Source organism: Somniosus microcephalus, chromosome 9 (genome assembly GCF_052327205.1).
Source record: "Somniosus microcephalus isolate GS21.2 chromosome 9, FLI_Smic_1.0, whole genome shotgun sequence".
In the NCBI taxonomy this organism is placed as follows: Eukaryota; Metazoa; Chordata; class Chondrichthyes; order Squaliformes; family Somniosidae; genus Somniosus; species Somniosus microcephalus.
Genome location: NC_140995.1, coordinates 52,958,695 through 52,984,451, shown reverse-complemented (window position 1 = coordinate 52,984,451; position 25,757 = coordinate 52,958,695). Strand labels below are relative to the sequence as shown.

At 46.6% G+C, this 25,757-nt stretch overlaps 1 protein-coding gene across 1 annotated transcript in view; it reads left to right on the top strand.

Annotated features, from left to right (window-relative positions):
* col9a1b (collagen, type IX, alpha 1b) overlaps window positions 1-25,757 on the top strand; it is a 205,416-nt gene that overhangs the window by 52,029 nt on the left and 127,630 nt on the right. Inside the window, exon 5 of the mRNA XM_085998169.1 lies at window positions 3,130-3,213. Coding sequence (XP_085854295.1) covers window positions 3,130-3,213 — 84 coding nt within the window. The remainder of the gene's footprint in view (window positions 1-3,129; window positions 3,214-25,757) is intronic.

The window sequence follows — 25,757 nt, the reverse complement described above, 5'->3', positions numbered from 1 at the left end:
CCACTTGAAGCACGCCTGTTCTGAAACTCGACGGTGAAACCTGGCGGGAGCACAATTGGATTGCTGACTATTAGCTGCAGCTCCACCATTAAATAGGATATTTGATCAGCCATCATTTGCCGGTGGCAGGACTTTGTTGTCTCAGGTCTGGGGGAACTTTTAGAAGGCATAACCACAGCTGTGGAAGTTTGGAGCCTGACACCCATCTCCAGTGTGACCTCCTGGGAAACCCCTCTCGCCACCTTCACTGAGCGCTTCCTCAACTGAGGCATATACCAAGTAATCCTAATCCCTCAATGTGGAAGTCCCATTAGCAAAATGACACATGCCACAACTACAACAGTAGCCTTCAGATTTTTTATGTACAGTAATCATCTGATGGCTTTTTAACATAAAACATCAAATTGTGACTATTTGTGCAGTATCTTTCTCTTACGCGTGCACCGACGTGGTGCTTCCCCTGTGGCTTCAGCAGATGTGGAGGCCCTTTGCTCACTTTCTTGCTGCTCCTGTCTCAACACCTATGGCGGGCGTCCTCTGGGGTTGCGAACCTGTGAGGGCTCGTCAACAGTCTGCTGCTCCTGCGGCTGTGCAGGGGTTGAGACGCCGATCTCAAATGGGTGTGGACACTGGTGGGGCTCTGACCGAGGGCTCTGCAGTGGCATGGAAGTGTGAGTGCTTGGAGAGGAGCCCCCACTTCCTTGATGTCTGCCACCAACTTCCCTCTCATGGGTCAGGTCCCCCTCAGCGCTTGCAAGTGGCTTGAGAGCACCTTGCTGCACATCAGGGGGGCCATGGGGACCCGTATCTGCACTGGCAGTCCTACTCAGAAGGACTTCCATGAAGGTCTGGTTTCTCTGTTCAATAGATGACCATCGCTCCTCCAGAGATGTCATTCTATTCAGAACACTCACCATGTTTTCTGCACTCTGGCAACTTATCACCTCCATGGAGGTTGCCATCCTTTCCATGGTGATGCGTTCATGCGCCAATGACTCCACAAAGGCTCTGCTCATGTTCGCAATGGACTCCTCCATTCGCTCCACACTCACAGCGACCCTGGAGACAAAACCTGCCAGAAACTCCTGCATCTGTTCCTGGAGTTCCAGCACCGCTGATCTTATGGATGGACCCAGAGACAGAGGGCCGACATGCAGCTGAGCCGAGCTGGCAGAGTTTTGCGCCCTCCGACGAGGACTCTCCACTGCTGTCCCTGTCTCTACAATCTGCTGATGCTCACTTGTGAGCTGTGATACACCAGGTGACAACACTACTCTATCTCGCGATGTTCCCTCTGAGGTGTGAGTGTCTGTGCTGGTGCTGGGTGTGCTGAATTCTGCTGATGCTGTGCCCTCAGAGGTTGCAGCTTCCTCTGAGGAGTCTGGATGCTCAGGCTCTTCCTCCTAGCTAGTGGGGACGGGTGCTTGCGATGGTCCTGTGGGGGAGTAAATGAAAGAGTCAGAGATGTGATGCCAAGGTTACATGCACATTGCATATTGCAGGTGATCATAAGTCCATCTGTTAGAGCTTCAGAATCATTATCAGCGACTTATGCAATGTCAATGAGAGAGATGGAAAACTATTCTGTCACCAGCTTGCTGTGATGCACCCATCTGTCCGTCTCCCACTTGTGCATCTTCCTCCAGTCCTACGATCTCCAGGACCGCCTCCTCCCAGGGGGTGAGGTGGGCTACTGAGGGTGGCCCTCCTCCTGTCCTCACTCTTTCTCTCTTATTGTGGGCTCTCTTTTCCTGCAATGAGGGAGACAAGTGGAGTTTGAGTGAGAATGAAGGAGTGAGTGTAGAGAATCCATAGCATAGATACTTAGAAGGAGACAAAGATGGAGTGAGGTGGCAAGACCAAGGGCACTCCCTGTGTGTTGTCAGTTGTTTTCATAGCATCACAGTGATAGGGAGTGTGAGGGCTGCATAGTGGAATAGTTAGGTGAATGTGACGATAGAGAGAGAGGGAATGGGTAAGAGAGCATGGATGTCAGTGTCAAGTGGGATGTGGAGGAAGAGATTGCTAAAGCTGAGTGCTGGTGAGGAGAGGCAATGGGGATCAGATTGAGGGTGATGGGAAATTCATACTCACTTTTCCAGTGTGCAGAAGGTCATGAAATCTCTTCCTGCACTGAAGCCAGGTTCTAGGGTTACTGACAAAGAGTTGACCTCCTCTGCCACCTGGATCCACACAGCCTTGGTTTGCTGGGGAGGCTTCTTCCTCCCTGAAGAAGGGAAGAGCACCTCTTTATTTGCTCTTGCTCCCTCTACTAAAGCCTGTAGGACAACATCATCGAACCTGGGAGCAGACCTAGGTCTCTGGCTGGCCATTCTTCCTGCAAGTGCCTCTCACTGCAAAGGCCAAAAGGTTGGCAGTCTGCAGAAGAAGCAAGGCTTGTTGCAGACCTTAAATGCAGCAGCAACGATGACATCATCGGAGGCGACTTTCAGCCTGGAAAAACTCATTGGCCATGGGTTCCCACGCGTTGGAACTCAATTGGCCAATTAAGTTAAAATTGCATCATCCTCCCACATCGATTTAGAATCGGATGGCTAACACGAAATGTGGATTACACGACCCCAGCCCGCCCCTGAATCAAAATCCTGCCCATAATATATGGAGAATATTAGAACACCAAAGTTACTGATAAAATTATGAAAGCAATTATAATATATTAAAATAAAAGGTATGTGGCCTTTATCTGCTTAGTGCAATGTCATTTTAACATACCCATCACTAAGCAAAATATATATAAAAACAAAAAATGCTGGAAATACTCAGCAGGTCAGGCAACATCTGTGGAGAGAGAAACAGAGTTGACGTTTCAGGTGATCTTTCCTCAGAACTGGGAAAAGTTAGAGATGTAACAGGTTTCAAGCAATTGCAGAGACATGAAAGCAAAATATATTGTCTGTTTGGTGACATTATTCTTATTTTATATTAAAAGGTAAAATACTTATTTTCGAAGCAGAAATATACACACATACATACAACAAATGGCTGACAGGTATTCGAGTTTAAAATGAGACCTTGAGATTATTTCAGGAATGGGTTGCTTTATGTGTTGTATATATACAGTTAAATGACTATCTGATAAACCGTGTAACTCCCTTTTGTCCTTGACAGTTTGAACTCCAATGGATGATCATTCACTGCGATCCTCACAGAGCACAACGCGAATCTTGCTCCGAACTTCCCGTCCCAAATTCAGTAAGAAAATATCGTCCATTCAGACTTTATAAAAAAATGATGTAATTTCACATAGTTACAAACTCCTTCATCTCGACATCTCAATTTTCTGAACAAGGCTAGTTTTGCTTTCCTTTCTTACTTAGAAAGAGCATGATTAGAAACGGATCTATAAAGTCTGTGTAGAATGTAGAAAGGTCGTTTGTGGCTATTACCTTGAGACTCCGCCCAGTGACTGCCAAGCCCTCCAATCATATAGTCTGAGAGCGGGATATTAATAAACATAAGACCTCATTGCTATGCAAGTGGCTTGGTCGGGAATCAGCGAGGGGGGATTTTCTTGGGGGCCTAATATTCAACTAAGAGGAGAGAAAGGATAGAGGCAACGGACCTGGCCATTGGGTAACCATGGCGAGCTCTGGCAGGCACTCCGGACTCTTGTATCTTGTCATTTTTCTCCAGATAGTGCGGCTCGGTTTAACTCAAGTAAGTGGATATTCATTTAACCTTACTGTCTGTTTCTTTTGAAGTTGGCCGATCCTTATTGCAGCTACCTCGTTGATATTTTTGAAAGGATTTTTTCGGGGACCACACATATTCTAACTAAAATTGTTAAAGGCAAGCATTAAAACTGTGGAAGCCCGCTGATTTCCAATCAATTGCAGCCAGTATGACATAGGATTGAAATGACGGTAAAAGACTACTGCACCCCTCTGTACCTGTGCTCCATCTAACCGACCACTTCGGTGTGAATAGTGGACCATTGCTGACAATAAGGAAATGGGCTATTACACACTGAATCGATATAATCGCGGAAGGGAAACCACTCCTGAAAATGTTCTGGTAGTAAGATAGTTCTATCTGTGAGTGCACGGTCACTGATTGTTAGCTTAAAATTTATAGAAAGACAACTTTTGGGGGGAAAATGAAAGCTGGGACAGAGAAAGCTAGTTTCCTGTGACTGATTTAGGGATACAGTAGCTTGAATGGGCTGAATGTAGACAGGTATCGGTGATCGACAGCAAGCTGCTATTACATTGTTAGTGGACTATTGTGGAGAACTAGACTGGTGTTTCGGAGCGTTGGATTGGCGGAGGGGGAGAAAGGACGAGCGATGAGGATACTCTTTATAGCTTCTGATGGTTCAAACTTCACTTTGTTTCAAAGTTTACCTCTTGCTATTTATGACACCCTCTGATGTGGTGCATCGCTTTAGCCACACGGATCAACACAACGTATTGTGCAGTATTGGATTTTATTTTAGGCAATCGCGGGAATTCTCTTATTCTAAATAGACTTTTAATCTCCATTTTCACAGGGCTTGAGCTAAGTTCAGAGCTGAAAAAGAAGTAGTAACTCAATAGTGTTGCTTTTTGGGCGTGTGGGAATGCCTTTTATAGACAAAAACTGAAAGCTAAGAGTTATTAGAAGAACTCGAATGGATATTGTTCCCTGATGAATGTTCCCCGCACGCAAGAAATGACAATGGACATCTTCCAATTGAAACTTTTATAAAACACGAGACGCATTGCATTTTAAATTAAGACGAACCTTTCTTAAACGGCGCTGTACAGACTTTTTTTTAAATAATGCAAACTTTTCTTTTTAATGGCTTTAAAACCACAGGATTCACCAGGTGATGCAGGTCGCCCAGGTCCGGCAGGAGTCCCGGGAGTGGATGGGATTGATGTAAGTCATTGGATAAAGCCTTAAAACGCCGACCCCTCCCTCTCCCCTCCTCTCTCTCCCCTTCCCCTCCCTCTCTCTCCCCTCCCTCTCCCCTTGAAAAACATTGTCCTGCAGCAGTATTGCAAATGAGAACCAGAACCTTTGAAGAAGGAAAGACAGACAGACACATTGCAGCCCTTTAAAGGCTCGGCATTGTAGAGTTGCGGACCCAAGTGGACGGAATAAGCTGCAATCTCTATAGACAAAGCTCGCCACCCACTCACTATTTTGAATTAATTTCATTTTAACACACAACACCCCCCCCCCCCCTCTGTAAGCACCGTCCCTTTTAACCATATCGTTGAAATAATTTGACCTACTTTTGTGACATTTGCCAATTTTCTGTGATTTACCTTTAGGGGGCTCGAGGTCCTGATGGCTCCCCAGGCTCACCGGTGAGTACTTTCCTCCTTGTATATTTTCATCAACATTATTTAGGTTAAAAAAAACAGAAATAATGATCAATTAGATATGATGCTCTCTCTCTCAACTTGCATTTATTTAGGGCCCGAAAGGTGACCCAGGTCACAGGGGTTCAGTCGGATTGGTGGGAGAGGCAGGAAAAGATGTAAGTATGAAATTGGTTTTAAGGGATCCTGGTCCCGCTCAACAAGAGTCCAACAAAAAATATATTTGTCTGCAAAGTATATTAAACGCATCGAAGGGGAGAGACGCCGTGCTCAAGCGGTGGCATAGATCTTGACTCTGTCCCTTCAACTTGAGCTTACTGGCTTGACTGAAGCCGAGGGCGGGTTAAAGGCAACTGAGCGACTTGGGAAATTCGCTTCAAAACCCGGGCCCATTGGCTTAAAGCGCGGAATTCCAGGACTTCCGCTTTAAACAACGCCTTTATTGTGCATATATGTATAAAAAAGAAAAGGGCCTGAACCATATCCATACAGAATATTAACAAAAATTCACACAGATCGAACAAAGGCGCACTTCATGGCAAAGGAAGTGTCTGCGAATGTGTTTTTATTTATATTTTTAACATTGAAACAGCCAGAGACCAAAAGGGGTCCTCCCAACCCTCAAATGAGGTCCCCCAGTCTTCTGAGGGGATTCCCGGCCCTTCGAGCAGGTTCCCCCGCCCTCAGAGGAGGTTCCTCGCCCTCAGAGGGGGTCCCCGGCCCTCAGAGGAGGTTCCTTCCCTCAGGGGAGTCCCCGGCCCTCAGAGGGGGTCCCCGGCCCTCAGAGGAGGTTCCTCGCCCTCAGAGGAGATTCCTCGCCCTCAGAGGAGATTCCTCGCCCTCAGAGGAGATTCCTCGCCCTCTGAGGAGGTTCCTCGCCCTCAGAGGGGGTCCCCGGCCCTCTGAGGAGGTTCCTTCCCTCAGGGGAGTCCCCGGCCCTCAGAGGGGGTCCCCGGCCCTCTGAGGAGGTTCCTCGCCCTCAGAGGGGGTCCCCGGCCCTCTGAGCAGGTTCCTCGCCCTCAGAGGAGGTTCCTCGCCCTCAGGGGGTCCCCGGCCCTCTGAGGAGGTTCCTCGCCCTCAGAGGGGGTCCCCGGCCCTCTGAGCAGGTTCCTCGCCCTCAGAGGAGGTTCCTCGCCCTCAGGGGGTCCCCGGCCCTCTGAGGAGGTTCCTCGCCCTCAGAGGGGGTCCCCGGCCCTCTGAGCAGGTTCCTCGCCCTCAGAGGAGGTTCCTCGCCCTCAGGGGGTCCCCAGCCCTCTGAGCAGGTTCCTCGCCCTCAGAGGGGGTCCCCGGCCCTCTGAGCAGGTTCCTCGCCCTCAGAGGAGGTTCCTCGCCCTCAGGGGGTCCCCGGCCCTCTGAGGAGGTTCCTCGCCCTCAGAGGGGGTCCCCGGCCCTCTGAGCAGGTTCCTCGCCCTCAGAGGGGGTCCCCGGCCCTCTGAGCAGGTTCCTCGCCCTCAGAGGAGGTTCCTCGCCCTCAGGGGGTCCCCGGCCCTCAGAGGAGGTTCCTCGCCCTCAGAGGGGGTCCCCCAGCCCGTGTCAATTTTCTTGTCCCCATGCCCCAAGAAAAGGCAGAAGGAGGCAGGAGGGATTTTCACAGCAAGTCAGTCTCCATTCCCATGAGACACACGTAGGATTCCCCTGGAGTCTCCAGGAATTGAAGTCTAAGCTGCAGGACACTGTTATTAACAGCCCCGGAGAAAAGTCATAGGGGCAGTAAAAACATAGTGCTTTTAAAACTTTTATTTGAACACATTTGCTTACTAGTTCTAAAATATTGGCCATGGGGCGAAAGAGGCTGTTTGACTGATAGTCAAGAATTATCCAGTCGGCTAACGGAAAATCTGTTCACTTTCCAATTGGTTGCTGGAAGACGGTGACCGTGAGGATGGAAATGCCAGGCGACCAATGGGGGGAGAGTGGGGGCGGGGCGATTGGAGGCGGGAGGTCATGTGATAAAACCTCCAGGAATACGTCCAACCGGAGTTGGCAACCCGAGACACACGAAGTTTAAAAGTCTCTGTGACTAGATTATATATTTTAAAGATCAATAAGAGAGCGAGTAAAAAAGAAAACGAATAAGACAAAAAAGTGGTGAAACAGCCCTAGGTCCTTGGGGGACATGTGAAGGAGGAGCAGGCAGGGGAAGGAGAGGTGCTAACCATTGTCCGCGAGAGTTCGAGTTGCCAACTTTAGTTGAATGTATTCCTGGAGCTTTCATCACATGACTTCCAGCCTCCAACTGCCCCCCCCCCCGTCAAACAATCTTTTCTCCCATCTCCAATATTTTCATAACTAATAAACAAGTGTTCAAAGAAAATGGAACAAACACCCACACAATTTTGTTCTAATGCCGCTATGATATTTCTCCTGGGTTGTTCAACCAGCATTCTGGAGATTAATCTTTAATTCCTGGCATCTCCAGGATAATCCTAGAGTGTTGGCAACCTGATCAAGAATTGAGCTAAAATGGCAGCTTGAAAATATTGTTTCCTTCCAAAAGAAGGATGTATAGAATGATTTATTATGCTGCAAAAAAGTTGTTCACTTGTAACTGTACCACATTTAGAATTCTGTGGGCTAAACAGGGACAGATTGAAGTGATACCAACTCAAGCAAGAAACTCAAGTAGTTTAAAGGATAGTATCACTTAAATGTTTTTCATTAATAGGCCAGTTATATTACACATTTTGTGTCAATTAATTTTTTTTTAACATTTTGACGGATGCAAAATCTGTGCTATAACTCGGGTGTGCAGTTACCTGAATTAGTGAATTAATTGCAGCTCCATTGACTGGGAGTTGATGATTCGGATAGATCTGGATGCACTTGAACCAGGAAAAGTTACTAATGGTACTCAGATGCTACTTAATATTTCCTGGCTTGGATTGCCCCTGGATGAGGATCCATGTCTATACCAAGTGCCAATGTCTGGATGAGTCGACGGAGCTGCTCTCGGAACTTGTATGTGACCACCAATATATAGTTGCACATACACTGACCCATTTATAAGATGACCCTACTTGCCCCTACTTTCCAGACCAAAAACAGAAAAAAAAACTACAAACTGCAAGGGTCAACAGTACCACCATAGACTAACCTAGACATTACCTCTCCAGCTTCTCATCTGCCTTTCCTCCCTGTCTCAGATTCTTGCCACTCTCCCCTCTCTCAGATTCCTGGTCTGTCTCTCCCTCCTCTCTCAGACTCTTTGGTTCACCTCTTCTGCCATTTTCTACCAGAAGAGCGTCCATACTTTCCTTTAAGTCTTTACGGTGGATAATAGTTTAAATTAAAGGGAAAGTCTGCACAAGCGCCACAGCATCCTAAATGCTATAAATGAAAGTGTCTAGAATGATTTTTGCCAGTCATCTGGTGTTACCCTGTAAAACTGCATGCTCGGAGCAGTCTGGGAGCAGACATTTTGTTTAGAACTCCTCCTGCTGTGACATCCTAAAGCCCAAGACCAATGACATCACAAATGATGAGCACGGCCCACAAAATTCCTTTTGCAGTGCCTATACCAAACTAGGAGCACAAAAGCTGATAGAGCTGCAATTCAGTATGAGTGTGCAAACTGTACATGGAATAGCAGTGCCGAAGCTTTACACAATGAACGTCCTGTCCACTTGGAATGCAGTGCAGACGTCCAAATGTGGGGCTAATCACCACTTGCTGGAGCAGAGTTGTTGGAAGATTCATTGGACTGTAGGGAAACTGTGTGACTTGACTGTCGGTAACCCCAGTACAGCTTCTCTTCCAGCAATCATCAGAGTCAGAATTCTGAGATTTTTCGGTAATAGTAAATTCAGCGATGCTGTGTTCTCAAGTGGAGCCACACTTGACAAGAGCTCAGGTTGTTAATAGTTCCCATGACACGCTGAACTTTGTCCTGTACAGTCGTCTTTTTCTGCACCCTGTCGTTATGATACTCAATCTGCAAAAACAGAACAAATAATTAGGCGGCAGTGCGACTGCGAGGATGGCTAGGAGTACCTCAAGCAACAGCAGATTGCTCAATTCAATCGGAAAAAGTCAATTCCCAAACCGGAGAGATCAGTTAGGGATTTGTGCTCCTGGTTTGGAGCTTTGTCTGCCAGGACTGTAGATCAGGAATTTGGGTGTGTGATTTTCTGCCCATTAAAACGAATGGTGGGAGGGCGCCTGCCCAAATGCCCATCATGCACAGCTGGCGGCTGAAGCTTTGCACTCGGAGTGCAAATTCGTAAAACTACCCCACGGGAATCCAGGCAGATAGGCTTCCACTTACCAACCTAATGTCGTACAGTGCCGTACAGCAAACGCAAGAATTGCAGTCTACTGGTAGAGTCGGAACAGAGTATTTGAGGAGGAAGGAGTAGATTACGGGAGCAATTCCGCAATCCGCTGCTCCCAGCGAGGGGCGGCACTCTCATGGAGTGTGTGTGGAAAAAAAATTGCAGGCGCACTGTCCCGGAAAATCACTATTTGTTCACCTGCAATTTCCCAAGCTGCACTCCTTGCGAGAGTCGTTCCCCGTTGGAAACATCAAATTGTGGAATTAGCTCTTCCATAAACCAAAAGCATCCTTTTATTACATTTTTTAAATCCTAATTTAACCAAAAGCTCTTAGAATGTAAATTTTGAGAGTACATAGGAACAGGAGTAGGCTATTTAGCCCTCGAGTCTGTTCAGTCATTCAAACAACAACAATAACAACTTGTATTTATATAGCGCCTTTAACGTAGTTAAACGTCCCAAGGTGCTTCACAGGAGTATTAAAAGACAAAAAATTTGACATTGAGCCACATAAGTAGAAATTAGGGCAGGTGACCAAAAGCATGGCCAAAGAGGTAGGTTTTAAGGAGCATCTTAAAGGAGGACAGAGAGGTAGCGAGGCGGAGAGGTTTAAGCAGGGAATTCCAGAGCTTTGGGCCTAGACAACTGAAGGTACCGCCGTCAGTGGTTGAGCGATTATAATCAGGGATGCTCAAGAGGGTTGATTTAGAAGAGCGCAGATATCTCCGGGTGGCTGTGGGGCTGGAGGAGATTACAGAGATAGGGAGGGGGCGAGGCCTTGGAGGGATTTGAAAACAAGGATGAAAATTTTGAAATCGAGGCGTTGCTTAATGGGGAGCCATTGTAGGTCAGTGAACACAGGGGTGATGGGTGAACAGGACTTGGTGCGAGTTAGGACACGGGCAGCTGAATTTTAGATGACCTCAAGTTTACGTAAGATAGAATGTGGGAGGCCAGCCAGAAGTGTGTTGGAACAGTCAAGTCTAGAGGTAACAAAGGCATGGATGAGGGTTTCAACAGCAGATGAGCTGAGGCAAGGGCGGAGACGGGCGATGTTACAGAGGTGGAAATAGGTGGTCTTAGTTATGCTGCAGATATGTGGTCGGAAGCTCATTTAGATCATGGCTGATCTGTGACCTAACTCCATATACCCACTTGGTTCTGTAACCCTTAATACCCTTGGCTCGCCCAAATCTATGAATCTCAATTTTAAAATTTTCAGTTGACCCCCAGCCTCAGCAGCTTTTTGGGGGAGTGAGTACCAGATTTCCACAACCCTTTGTGTGAAGAAACACTTCCTGACATCACCCCTGAATGGCTCTAATTTTAAGGTTAGGGCCCCCTTTGTTCTGGACCCCCCCACCAGATGAAATAATTTCTCTCTACCCTATCAAATCGTTTAATCATCTTAAGCCTAGTCTATGTAACCTGTCCTCATAATTTAACCCTTTTAGTTCCGGTTTGAATAAAAATGTTTGTAATGCATACTTCAGTAATCTGATTACATGGATATGGGAATGTCAATAATTGTAAATTGTGGACTATTCAGAACTGAGATACAGTTGTACATCTTTCTGCCTTCATTACAGTCATCTCTGCATACATTCAGAGAGAGAGAAACAGAGTGAGAGAAATGGAGAGAAAGCTGCATTAATCATTTCATGCAGGCAATACATAAATCAATAGTAAAATAAAGGTATATATTGGCCCAGATTTTGCATTGAGAATAATGGTGAGACTATCAGTGCTCACCATTATTACGGAGAAAATCGGACAGAAACTTCCGGCGTCCATGCATGCAGATTTAAATGCGGAAATCTGGAAGTTGCAGTCAGAGTTACCCTGCTACTCCACAGGGTGCACTGTAACAGTCCTCACAGAGAGACTTGCCACTGAAATCAATGCAGTGGCATGAACTTGGGGTGCTTGCCCACTAGTTCCCCACTAAAGATGGCAGAAAAAGTTAGGGCTGGTGCATTCAGGAGTAAGTGAACTTTTAATGGCATGATAATTGATGATTACTGCTAAACAACCGCTCTGGCCCTCAAAATATAAATTTTACAAATGTGCAGCCTCATTCCTTCAGAAGTTAATTAATGTTGGAGATTAAACATTTTTTTTCACTTTTCTGTCTCTTTTATCTCTCTCTCTTAATCCCATCTCTCCTTCCCAATCTTTATTTTGCTTTCATTACTTAAATTTAATTTACACTTCCTGCTTTATACTTCCTGGTTTAGACTCTAAACCAAGAAGTATAAAGCATGCTCAGTCAGGCTTCTTCAATCTGATTGGTTGAAGAGCCTCGCTGTTTCTTGCATTGCCCACAGACACCACAGATGCCCTGTAGAGGGCACCACGCTGGATCAGATGCCGGATTAGAGCAAGTCTGTGTTCTAAAGCCCGCAAAAAATTTGTGGGCAGCTGTCAACGAGGTGAATGGTGGACGCCATTCCTTCGCTACTGACCGCAAAATCTGGGCCAATAAATTAAAATAGATAGTACATCTCTTGTGGTATTGCTTATGGGTAATCCAGGGCTTGAAGCATGGTTTTTCAGCACCCCTGTTTCCACTCTAAAGCACCCCTCCCACTGTGAGACCCCAGTGCCCCTATTCCCAATCTGAAGTAACTGCCTCATGGAAGTTCAGACTCAGATGCTCCCAACATTTCCTTGATTGATTCCTGGGATCTTAACCAATGAAGGAGAAGAAGGAAACTAACATGGCACATTCACGACAGACACTATGGTCACAAATTGGAGTTACAATCTGCCTGGTGCCATGCTCAAGAGGTGTGAGATGGGCTCCTGGATGGCAACTCCCATTGATTTGCTTCAGTGCGTTGTGGAGTGGGAGTGGGGGTATCACAGCTGGGTTCAGAGTTCCTGAGTTAGGGAGGGAAAATTAGCCAAGGTTCCCACTTCCATTTGCTACACAGCTGGCCTGAGTGCACATGTCTGGATACTGAACAAATACAGTACTAAATTTGGCCGTGAATTTCACCCCCCCACTACACGCAGTCAAATAAACCGCTAATGCTCACTATTTAAGTTCACACATGAAAAATTACTAACTGGATGAGATTACTAGAGGATGCTGACATCCTAGGAACTGTGTCCCAGTGTGAGTTACCACCTTCAGGAGAGGAGGGGAGACAAGGATTTCAATTGTTAGATTGATAGATTTCTGTCAACCAAAGGTATTAAGGGATATGGGGCAAAGATGGGTATGTGGAGTTAGGTCACAGATCAGCCACAATCTCATTGATGATGGAACAGGCTTGAGGGGCTGAATGGCCTACTCCTGCCTATGTTCCTAAGGATGCAAAAATTGGAACATCTGGAGTACTGGCACAACAACATCACCTCACTAGTCTAGCAGAATTTTGTTTATCCTAGTTAGTGCCATTCCAATTTCTTCTGAAACTTGGAGCACAACTGCACAAAGGTATCACATTACATCCATTTACTGGTGTTGATTTGCCAACCCAAGGGTGATGATTTGTGCCAGTAAGTAGATAGGCCATAATGAGCAGCATGGAGACAAAATGTTGTGATGTTCATTGGTTTCTGGGGTAGCTAGCTGGTTTCAGCTGTTATATTTGAGCTGGAACATTGCAATGCTAGTGTCAAGCTTCCTACACAGATGGCTTCACCGGAGGTGGCACAGTCACATCCAAATATGATTCACCATCTCTATATTAGGATTTTCAGGCTAAATCTATGATTCTGCTGGCTAAAACTTGGTACCAGGTCTGTGGACGGAATGGATTGCTGGCCAAATGGCCTATTCTTGTTCAGTATTACGTTTCTATAAATTGAAGGATTTAGTTGACTTCAAATGTAAGACGCAAGCAAAAGAAAGAAAGACCTGCATTTATATAGCGCCTTTCATGACCTCGGGACGTCCCAAAGCATTTTACAGCCAATGAAGTACTTCTGAAGTGTAGTCACTGTTGTAATGTAGGAAATGTGGCAGCCAATTGCGCACAGCAACCTCCCACAAACAGCAATGTGATAATGACCAGATAATCTGTTTTGTGTTATGTTGATTGAGGGACAAATATTGACCAGAGCACCGGGGATAACTCCTTGCTCTTCGAAATAATGCCATGGGACCTTTTATGTTTCATCCAAAAGACAGCACTTCTGACAGTGCAGCACTCGCTCAGCATTGCACTGGAGTGTCAGCCTAGACTTTGGTGCTCAAGTCTCTGGGTTGGGACTTGAACCCACAACCTTCTGACTCAGAGGCAGGAGTGCTATCCACTGGAGTAAATGTGAAACAGAACCACTTTAGTGCTGGAAATTGGCAATTGTCTACTTAGCATGTACAGAACGAACAATTAAGGAAATCTCCACGTCAGTGGGTGTCAAATAATATGGAACATTGATGGATTGGATTGATTTTAATGGCATGAAAACAGGGGGTGTAGTGAATTGAGCGTGCGGACATTGACACTCGATTCTTCGATCTGCACTGCTGTCAGTTATTCCACTGTAGACTACTTATTATATGGAGCAAACAAGGAAATAAATCTCTGCGTCACTGGATTTCCAATGATAAGGAATATTGATTTAATTGAATTGATTTTTATGGCTGGTCTCTGCAGCCAATCCTTCAATTTGCACAGAGTGGAATGGATTGCATTTCTCAGGATTAATATCCCTGAGCTTGATGAGCACTTAAAATTCAACATTTAGGTATTAAGCTCCATTCACACAATGCATCTTTTCTTGACTCAGAGAGCTCTTGATTGGCAACTTGGTGCAGGCAGCTACTAATGTCACTGTTGTACCAACCTATGTCTAAAATTAAGAAGCCTCAAGCAAGACTTGAGATTAGAAGGAATTTTGCCGTCCCCCATTGAGTTGTGGATATTTGGAATAGAGTCCCAGATACAGCAGTGAATATTTAACCCCCCAATGGTGGGTTGGGATTGGGTGGGAAGTTAAACTGTTAAAAGTCTGACTCCTGACCCCAACTTGTCCACTTCCGGTTTTAATGGAGGCGGAATGGGGGCAGGCAGCCAACTCGCTCCCAAGAGGCGGGTCGCCCATTTAAATATTATAATGAGGCTGGCGTGCCTCAAATTTAACCACCATTTTAAATTTAACTGTAGCTGGTCGGGTTTTTCAGGTCCCGTGAAACCTGCCTGCTAACGTAAGGCGTTGACTGCTGGATCCAGGAGGTAAGTGCCTTTACACTTACCTCCTGGATCTACTATTCCTGCCTAACCCACCCCCCGCGATCAGAGAACACCCAAGAGGCCTCCGATTAGCCCCCCCCACCTCGCCCACTGGCCTCATCCTCTCCTTGATGTGCTGCTCTTGGCACCCGCATGCTGCTCCCAGCCCCCCGATCTGCTGCTCCTGGCCCCACAATCTGCTGCTCCTGGCCCCCCGATGCGTTCTGCTCCCGGCCCCCGGATGTGTTCCGCTCCTGGCCTCTCTGCTCCTCTGGCCCTCAGACGATCTCTCATCCTCCCCCTCGCCCCCTCCCCCCACCCGTTCCACCGGCCCTCCGATGATCTCTCGTCCCCCCTGCCTGCTCCTCCGGCCTTCCGATGATCTCTCGTCCCCCCCGCAACTCCTCCGGCCTCTCCCCGCTCCTCCGGCCCACCCGACCACCTCTGGTCCCCATGCGATCCCTCCCTCCTCTCTGCGGCCTAGTGCCACAGGCCTACCCGCCCGCAGCCAGCCAGCCTCTCCATCTGGATTGGCTGCAGGGGAGGGGGGGCAACAGTGGTTTCCAATGCAAATCAAGCCCAGCCGTTAAGTTTGGCAGGGCCTGCGGGAAACCCGTTCTCCCAGGTTTACCGTCCACTTCCGAGCACCGCCCCCCGCCCCCCCGGCACGTCTTCTGGTCATTGGTCATGAACTCTAAACCCCACCTGCTCCCAACTCACCTCCCGATTAGCATACAGGTCATTAAAGTTAACAAATTAAAAAAAAATACATCCCATGTAGACTAGGAACTATGTCAACCCCTCCCACCTCATGGAAGGTCACAAAGCCAAAAATTCAGTGGGCACTGTGAGAGCCGAATACTAATATCACTCACCAACTTTAGTCATTGGACCTGACCCCAGGCACTTTATACGGTTCACTCCCAACCACATTGTATTATGAAGTTGGCATGGTGAGATCTCACAATGAATCCTGACATTTTGACCTCCAAGATTAACGTTGCCAGTCAGTTTGTTTTCTCATTGTCACTTTAGTTTTGAGCAGCACTGTGTTTTTACAGTTCTGCCTATCTCTGCCTGCCTAACATTGAAGGACATTAGCATTTGGTCACTCTACAAGCTGGGTCTTGTGGTCACTAAACATAGAAACATAGAAACATAGAAGATAGGAGCAGGAGTAGGCCATTCGGCCCCTCGAGCCTGCTCCGCCATTCAATGCGATCATGGCTGATCATCCAAATTCAGTACTCTGTCCCTGCTTTCTCCCCATATCTCTTGATCCCCTTAGCCTTAAAAATATATCTAACTCCTTCTTGAATATATTTAATGAATTGGCCTCAACTGTCTTCTGTGGTGGAGAAGTCCACAGGTTCACCACTCTCTGGGTGAAGAAATTCGTCCTCATCTCAGTCCTAAATGGCTTACCCCTTATCCTTAGACTGTGACCCCTGGTTCTGGACTCCCCTGCCATTGGGAACAGCCTTCCTGCATCTAGTCTGTCTAGTCCTGTTAGAATTTTATCAGTTTCAATGAGATCCCCTCTCATTCTTCTAAACTCTAGCGAATATAAGCCTAATCGACCCAATCTCTCTTCATACATCATCCCTGCCATCTTAGGTATCAGTCTGGTGAATCTTCGCTGCACTCCCTTCATGGCAAGAAGACCCTTCCTCAGATAAGGTGACCAAAACTGCACACAATACTCAAGGTGTGGTCTCACCAAGGCCCTGTACAACTGCAGCAAGACATCCTTGCTCCTGTACTCGAATCCTCTCGCTATGAAGGCCAGCATACCATTTGCCTTTTTAACCGCCTGCTGCACCTGCATGCTTACCTTCAGTGACTGGTGCACAAGGACACCCAGGTCTCATTGCACTTCCCCTTTTCCCAATCTATTGCCATTCAGATAATAATCTGCCTTCCTGTTTTTGTCACCAAAGTGGATAACCTCGCATTTATCCACATTATACTGCATCTGCCATGCATCTGCCCAATCACCCAAACTGTCCAAATCGTACTGGAGTTTCTCTGCATCCTCCTCACAGCACACATGCCCACCCAGCTTTGTGTCGTCTGCAAACTTGGAGATATTACATCTAGTTCCCTCGTCTAGATCATTAATATATATTGTGAATAACTGGGGTCCTAGCACCGATCCCTGCGGTACCCCACTAGTCACTGCCTTCCACTCGGAAAAAGACCCGTTTATTCCAACTCTTTGCTCCCTGTCTGCCAACCAGTTTTCTATCCAATTCAGTACCTTACCCCCAATCCCATGTGCTTTAACTTTGCACGCTGCTCCCTTATGCGGGACCTTATCAAAAGCCTTCTGAAAGTCCAAATACACCACCTCCACTGGTTCTCCCTTATCTATTCTACCAGTTACATCCTCAAAAAAGTCCAGTAGATTATTCAAGCATGATTTACGTTTGTAAATCCATGTTGACTTTGTCCAATCCTGTCACTGTTTTCCAAGTGCTCTGCTATTACATCTTTTATAATGGACTCTAGCATTTTCCCCACTACCAATGTTAGGCTTACCGGTCTATAATTCCCCGTTTTTTCTCTACCACCTTTTTTAAATAGTGGTGTTACATTAGCTACCCTCCAATCTATGGGAACTGTTGCAGAGTCTATAGAATTTTGGAAGATGACCAGCAATGCATCTACTATTTCTAGGGCCACTTCCTTATGTACCCTAGAATGTAGATTATCAGGCCCTGGGGATTTATCGGCCTTCAATCCCGTCAATTTCCCTAACACCATTTCCCTACAAAAACTGATTTCATTCAGTTCCTCCGTCTCATTAGACCTTATGTTCCCCGACATCTCTGGGAGTTTATTTGTGTCCTCCTTTGTGAAGACAGAACCAAAGTATGTATTTAATTGGTCTGCCTTGTCTTTGTTCCCCATTATAAATTCCCCTGATTCTGACTGCAAGGGACCTATGCTTGACTTTACCAATCTTTTTCTCTTCACATATCTATAGAAGCTTTTACAGTCAGTTTTTATGTTCCCTGAAAGCTTACTCTCATACTCTATTTTCCCCCTCTTAATTAATCCCTTTGTCTTCCTTTGCTGAATCCTAAACTGCTCCCAATCCTCAGGTTTGCTGCTTTTTTGGCCAATTTATATGTCCTCTCCTTGGATCTTATGCTATCCCTAATTTCCCTTGTTAGCCACGGTTGAATCACCTTTTTTGTTTTATTTTTATGCCAAGCAGGGATGAACAAATTCTGTAGTTCATCCATGTGATCTTTAAATGTTTGCCATTGCCTACCCACCATCAACCCTTTAAGTAACGTTCCCCAATCCATCCTAGCCAACTCGCGCCTCATACCATCGTAGTTTCCTTTATTTAAATTAAGTACCCAGGTCTCTGAATCAACTACTTCACTCTCCATCTTAATGAAGAATTCTATCATATTATGATCGCTCCTCCCCAAGGGGCCTCGCACAACAAGATTGCTAATTAATCCTTTCTCATTACATAATACCCAGTCTAAGATGGCCTGATCTCTAGTTTGTTCCTCGACATATTGGTCCATGAAACCATCCCGTATACACTCTAGGAATTCCTCTTCCACAGTATTGTTACTAAGTTGGTTAGACCAATCTATATGTAGATTAAAGTCACCCATGATAACTGCTGTGCCCTTATTGCACGCATCTCTAATTTCCCATTTAGTGCCATCCCCAACCTCAGCATTACTGTTTGGGGGTCTGTATACAACTCCCACTAATGTTTTCTGCCCCTTGGTATTTCTCAGCTCTACCCATACAGACTCCACATCATCAGAGCTAATATCCTTCCTTACTATTGCGTTAATCTCCTCTTTAACCAGCAATGGTACCCCACCGCATTTTCCTTTTTGCCTGTCCTTCCTGAATATTGAATACCCCTGGATGTTGAATTCCCAGCCTTGGTCACCCTGGAGCCATGTCTCCATAATCCCAATTATACCATATCTGTTTACATCTATTTGCGCAGCGAATTCATCCACCTTATTATGAATGCTCCTCGCATTAAGACACAAAGCCTTCAGGCTTGTTTTTTTTAACATTCTTAGACCTTTTAGAATTATTGTTTACTGTGGCCATGTTTGATTTACACCCTTGATTTCTCTGACTTCCAGTTTTGCTTTTCTCCTTCCTGTCTTTTGCTTCTATCCTTGCTTCCATTTCCTCTGTCTCCCTGCACAGGTTCCCAATCCCCTGCCATTTTAGTTTAAACCCTCCCCAACAGCACTAGCAAACACTCCCCCTAGGACATCGGTCCCTGTCCTGCCCAGGTGCAAACCGTTCAGTTTGTACTGGTCCCACCTCCCCTAGAACCGGTTCCAATGTCCCAGGAATTTGAATTCCTCCCCCTTGCACCATTCTTCTAGTCACGTATTCAGCTGAAATATCCTTCTATTTCTACTCTGACTAGCATGTGGCACTGGTAGCAATCCTGAGATTACTATCTTTGTGGTCCTATTTTTTAATTTACCTCCTAACTCCCTATATTCAGCTTCTAGGACCTCATCCCATTTTTTACCTATATCGTTGGTACCTATATGCCCATGACAACTGGCTGTTCACCCTCCCCCTCCAGAGTGCCCTGCAGCCGCTCCGAGACATCCTTGACCCTTGCACCAGTGAGGCAACATACTATCTTGGAGTCTCGTTTGTGGCCGCAGAAACACCTATCTATTCCCCTTACAATAGAATCCCCTATCACTATAGCTCTCCCACTCTTTTTCCTCCCGTCCCGTGCAGCAGAACCACCCATGGTGCCAGGAAGTTGGTTGCTGCTGGCTTCCCCCGATAAGCCATCCTCCCCAACAATATCCAAAGCGGAATATCTGTTTGAGATGGGGATGGCCACAGGGGACTCCTACACTACCTGCCTGCGCCTACTACTCTGCCTGGTGGTCACTTATTCCCTTCCTGCCTGTGCAGCCTTTACCTGCGGTGTGACTAACTGATTAAACGTGATATCCGTGACGTCCTCAGCATCGTGAATGCTCCAGTATGTATCCATTCGCAGCTCCAGTGCCGCAATGCTGTCTGCCAGTAGCTGCAGCTGGATACACTTCCCGCACACATGGATCGTCAGGGACACAGGAAGTGTCCCTGATTTCCCACATAGTGCAGGAGAAGCATGCCACGGGGTCGAGCTTTGCTGCCATGACTTACCCTTTAATTAATTTAAATTAAATCAATACCACCAATTATACTACAATTAAATGATATACTCAAGGGTCCTTGTTTCCTAGCACTCCCTGCTACACAACAGAGACCTTAGAAACTATAACCACAAAATTAAGACCTTCTAAACTTTATAAACTATGAACCTTAACTGTCAAACTATCGACTAGTATAAGTACTCACCCAATCAGCTGCTTCCTCCTGCCCGCGTCACGTTTTGAATTGTGACATGGCTCTGGAATGCCATCGCCGGTCTGCGAGATTGGTAAGTCTCTAAAAAAGCCCACGAAAGTGAGTTTAAATACTCACTGAAACTCCGCTCTCACCTCTCCCAACAATGGCCTGTGTAAAAAAGCCCGCAAAAGTGAGGTTAAATACTCACTGAACCTCCGCTCTCACCACTCCTGACAATGGCCTGTGAAAAAAAGCCTGTGAAAGTGAGATTAAATACTCACTGAAACTCCGCTCTCACCGCTCCCGAAACTGGCCTCTGTAAAAAAAAAAGCCCGCGAATGTGAGTTTAAATACTCACTGAACCTCCGCTCTCACCGCTCCCGACACTGGCACTAAAAAAAATGGGAGCCAGAATGGAGTGGAGCTGAACGCTTGTCAACTGTAAGACCAGAGAGTTTCAGTAATAGCTGTTCATACAAACTTGGCTTGTCTTCTGGTCATTGGCACTTTCAGTGAACTCTAAACCTTGCCAGCAAGTGGAGGGAATGCTTCTTGAACCAGAGGACCAGGTGTAACAGTAATTAGTGCTCAGCTCCCCGAATGTGATTTTCATTCAGAGTCTAAATTTAAATAGTACTAATGGGTGGAGATGAGCTGAGTGCTTGCTGACTGGAAAACCAGCTAGTAGCTTTACCAACCGCAAATTCCCTTCAGTGCTAAGTGAGTGCAGAAAGGCAGAAAATCAGCTGATCAAAATTAAACTGCCTATGAGGGAAGAAACTGACTGGAAAAAAAATATTATCATCAACTTTTGCCATTTCCTCCGCAACTTTTTTCTATGCCAGGTCACGTACCCTAAATTTGTAAACTGTGCCACGTTAGTTGTAAACCATGACAACAATGTCTGAATGTGTGAAAACTAAAGAATAACTGCAACGTAATTTAACAAAAAAAACGTGGATGAATAACTGGTTAGGAACAGGATTAAAAGTTATGAAGATCAGTATGAACAAAGATGATCAAATGGTATGTGCAACCTGCTGCTTTCTGAGCTGATGGGACTTCAAGAATATGTCCCACTAAAGGGAGCTAACCAATTTATGATGTAGGATGTAAGTTTAGATAGGTATTCTGGAGCTTTGCTTAAACTTAGAGAGAGGAAGAAACATTGTAGAATCTTTGTTCAGGAGACTAAATGGGTTTGTTAGGATTCAAGGTACAAGTGATAGTAAATGATCTGTGGAAGAAACAGGTTTTTTCTCATGCTTTGATAAGAACGCACAAGGCTTGCCTTTATTGAATAGATTGGGCCTATACTCTGGAGTTTAGAAGAATGAGAGGCACTCTCATTGAAACATATAAGGCCTGTGCCACTGCAAGCAGATGAAGTAATGGATTCGCAATCCCTGGTTATTTCACTCTCTGCACATCCTCCAACCTATCCACTCTTGTAACATGAGAGCAGACTTTCTCCCCCTCCTGCACATAAGATCTTTGCTCTCGATTCATAGTTCTTTTGAAGACTGGGTCCCTGAGATCTGGGTCCCTCAGTCCCTCAGCCCCCCCAAAGAAGAGATGGCTGGTTTCTCATCATCCCCTCCCAGGTTCTTCTGCTCTCTGGTCGCTGTGTATCACTTTGTGACATACCCTCTTTCTCACTAGTTACATCCTTCCAAGTAAGTGTATCTCAGTTGGTCAGTCGATCAGGTACAGAAATGAGCTCTGTGGAGCTGCTTGCCAGATCCTTCTAACGGGAGGCTTTCCAATTACTCAGAATGACCACTCACAGTACTGTAGGTGATCCACCCCATTACCAACCTGAACCCGGTAGCTCTGCTCCACCTTCTCCGCCTCCCACCATCTCCATGGTGTTCCCGTATAGCAGTTGTAGAGCTCCAGCATCAGGCCAAGTAAAGGGCTCTTCTTCCACCTGTGGCACTTCATTGCTGCTGGTTATGGTTGAACTGCAGTCCTGCCTCTGCAGTCCTGCCACATCCAGCCGTGAATGGTGGTGGACAATTAAACAACTGACGGGAGGAGGAGGCTCCATGAATATCCCCATCCTCAATGATGGCGGAGCCCAGCACGCAAGTGCAAAAGACAAGGTTGAAGCATTTGCAACCATCTTCAGCCAGAAGTGCCAAGTGGATGATCCATATCGGCCTCCTCCTGAGGTCCCCACCATCACAGAAGCCAGTCTTCAGCCAATTCGATTCACTCAATGTGATATCAAGAAACAGCTGAGCACACTGGATACATCAAAGGCTATGGGCCCTGACAACATCCCAGCTGTCGTGCTGAAGACTTGTGCACCAGAACTAGCCGCGCCTCTAGCCAAGCTGTTCCAGTACAGCTACAACACTTCAATCTACCCGACATTGTGCAAAACTGCCCAGGTATGTCCTGTCCACAAAAAGCAGGACAAATCCAATCTGGCCAATTACCGCCCCATCAGTCTATTCTCAATCATCAGCAAAGCGATGGAAGATGTCCTCAACAGTGCTATCAAGCGGCACTTACTCACCAATAACCTGCTCACCGATGCTCAGTTTGGGTTCCGCCAGGACCACTCGGCTCCAGACCTCATTACAGCCTTGGTCCAAACATGGACAAAAGAGCTGATTCCAGAGGTGAGGTGAGCGTGACTGCCCTTGACATCAAGGCAGCATTTGACCGAGTGTGGCATCAAGGAGCCCTAGTAAAATTGAAGTCAATGGGAATCAGGGGGAAAACTCTCCACTGGCTGGAGTCACACCTAGCACAAAGGAAATTGGTTGTAGTTGTTGCCGTCAATTATCTCAGCCCCAGGACATCGCTGCAGGAGTTCCTCAGGGCAGTGTCCTGGTCCCAACCATCTTCAGCTGCTTCATCAATGACCTTCCCTCCATTATCAGGTTAGAAGTGGGGATGTTCGCTGATGATTGCACAGTATTCAGTTCCATTCACAACTCCTCAGATAATGAAGCAGTCCATGCCCGAATGCAGCAAGACCTGGAAGACATTCAGGCTTGGTTCTGATAAGTGGCAAGTAACATTTGTGCCAGACAATGACTATCTCTGACAAGTAAGAATCTAACCACCGTCCCTTGACATTCAACGGAATTACCATCGCCAAATCCCCCACCATCAACATCCTGGGGGTCACCATTGACCAGAAACTTAACTGGACCAGCCTCATAAATACTGTGGCTACAAGAGCAGGTCAGAGGCTGGGTATTCTGTGGCAAGTGTCTCACCTCCTGACTCCCCAAAGCCTTTTCACCAACTACAAGGCACAAGTCAGGAGTGTGATGGAATACTCTCCACTTACCTGGATGAGTGCAGCTCCAACAACACTCAAGAAGCTCAACACCATCCAAGACAATGCAGCCCGCTTGATTGGCACCCCTTCCACCACCTTAAACATTCATTCCCTCCACCACCGGTGCAATGTGTCTGCAATGTGTCTGCAATATGTACCATCTACAAGATGCATTGCAGCAACTCGCCAAGGCTTCTTCGGCAGCACCTCCCAAACCCGCGTCCTCTACCACCTAGAAGGACAAGGGCAGCAGATGCATGGGAACACCATCAACTGCAAGTTCCCCTCCAAGTTACACACCATCCTGACCTGGAAATATATCGCCGTTCCTTCATCGTCGCTGGGTCAAAATCCTGGAACTCCCTCCCTAACAGCACTGTGGGAGTACCTTCACCACAAGGACTGCAGCGGTTCAAGAAGGCAGCTCACCACCACCTTCTCAAGGGCAATTAGGGATGGACAATAAATGCTGGCCTTGCCAGCGATGCCCACATCCCAGGAACGAATAATAAAACAAAAACTTTTCCAAGCTAATGATTAATTCAAAATTTAATTTCACCCAGGTGTCTGCGGACATTCATCGTTATACTGCTTCCACGTGCAGGCTATACTGCAATCTCTTCACTTTTTATTTACATTTTATAATTTCTTAAATGTGACACAAATTATGCAGTTCTCAGCCTTAGATGTGCAGGTCTAGGCAGATACCAGTCATAAAATTGTGAGAAAAATATAGAGCGAGCATACATGTGAACTGATATGGGTTGTTAATTTACATGACCCTATTACATGCTCAAACAATGGTAACCATTTAAACAAAAATTACATGATATATAAGGTGTCAAATTTTGTCTGATAATGCTCCTGTGAAGCGCCTTTATACATTTTACTACATTAAAGGTGCTATATAAATGCAAATTGTTGCTGTTGTTGTCTTATAAGCAGTCAATGTAACCTACTTTATTCAAGCTAATATTTGGAAATCTTAACTTTATAATGAGAAGGAAGTGTGTGTTTTTTGTGTGCAAATATTAAGCAGGAAGTGCAAGGGGTATAATTTCTGTGGGGATTCTTCTGATCATCTTCTGTAAGTTTGGTGGAAGATCCTTGGAAACCCTGAAAAAGCAGGCTAAAGACCGTTAATGCTTTTTTTCCCTAGTGTTTCTGTGAATCTTCTGCCAAAGTTATTGCAGACAATCGGGATAACCCCAGCGGAAAATAATGGGGTAAATGTTTATTGTGTTTTTGCCTATTTGCCCAATCAGTCTGTGGGTAATTGCACTGTGCAGGAATGTCCGAGGTTCCATTTCTGACCTGTGTTGAGTCCAGTAATCAGGAAGAGGGTTACAACTGGCCTTAGTGCGCTTGGATTAGAGATGGGAAAAATCACACAGGGTGTATGCTAATCAGTGACCCCTGCAGAAATGTGCATATGTGGACATTGTATGGTTGCAGGATGGGGCTCATCTGCGAGACAAAGCCACAGTTGAATAGCTTGCAAACACTTAGGGGGAAAAATTCGGTTGCTTTGCGCCTAACGCCTGGGCGTGGCGCTGCCAACACCTCCTGCGAAATTCAGCAGGAGGTTAGCAGCGGCGGTAACCGTTAGCGCCCTGTGGCGCTGCGCTGCCGGCGCTGACATCATCGCCGTCCGCAGCGCCCCGCTCGCAACCCGGCTGCGATCTTCGGTAGCGCCCCCTGACTTACTGTCGGACATAATGTCCAACGGGGTCAGGGGGGCCTACCTACGGCCGGGGCAACGCTACTTAAAGGCGAGGTGCCAGGCGGCCATTTTTGTTGCTGGCTGCCTGCCAGTACCTGCCTCCACTGCCGTCCCCGGCCTCCTGACCCGCATCCCCGTGGAGTGCCGGCTGCGTTCCATGAGCCCGGCACTTCTCTTGAGTGCCGGGCTCTTTTGCTGGCACTCCAATTCCCGGTGGCCCAGCTGGGCCCCAGGTCGCGCTGCGCAAGGCCCCTCCCCTTTATGAAGGGGAGGAAAGCCTGCAATACCATGGCATGTCGTGCCATGATATTCCCTCGCAGCGCCCCAAGAGGGTGGCGGGGCGCTTCCAGTAGCACCCCACTTCCCTCTTGGGGCGCTACCACTCAGTTTTGGCTGCTGGGGCACTAAAAGTAGTGCCCCGGCAAAGTTACCGCCCCAAAGGGGGTGCGACTCAATTTCTCTCCCTTACTGTCCAATCTCAAATAAAGCTGATGGTGACCATGTACCCAAACTTGTATCTCTTCCTTGGGGAGTGTAGAGGAGATAATTCAAAAAAAAAAAAATAGAATTAGGAGTTT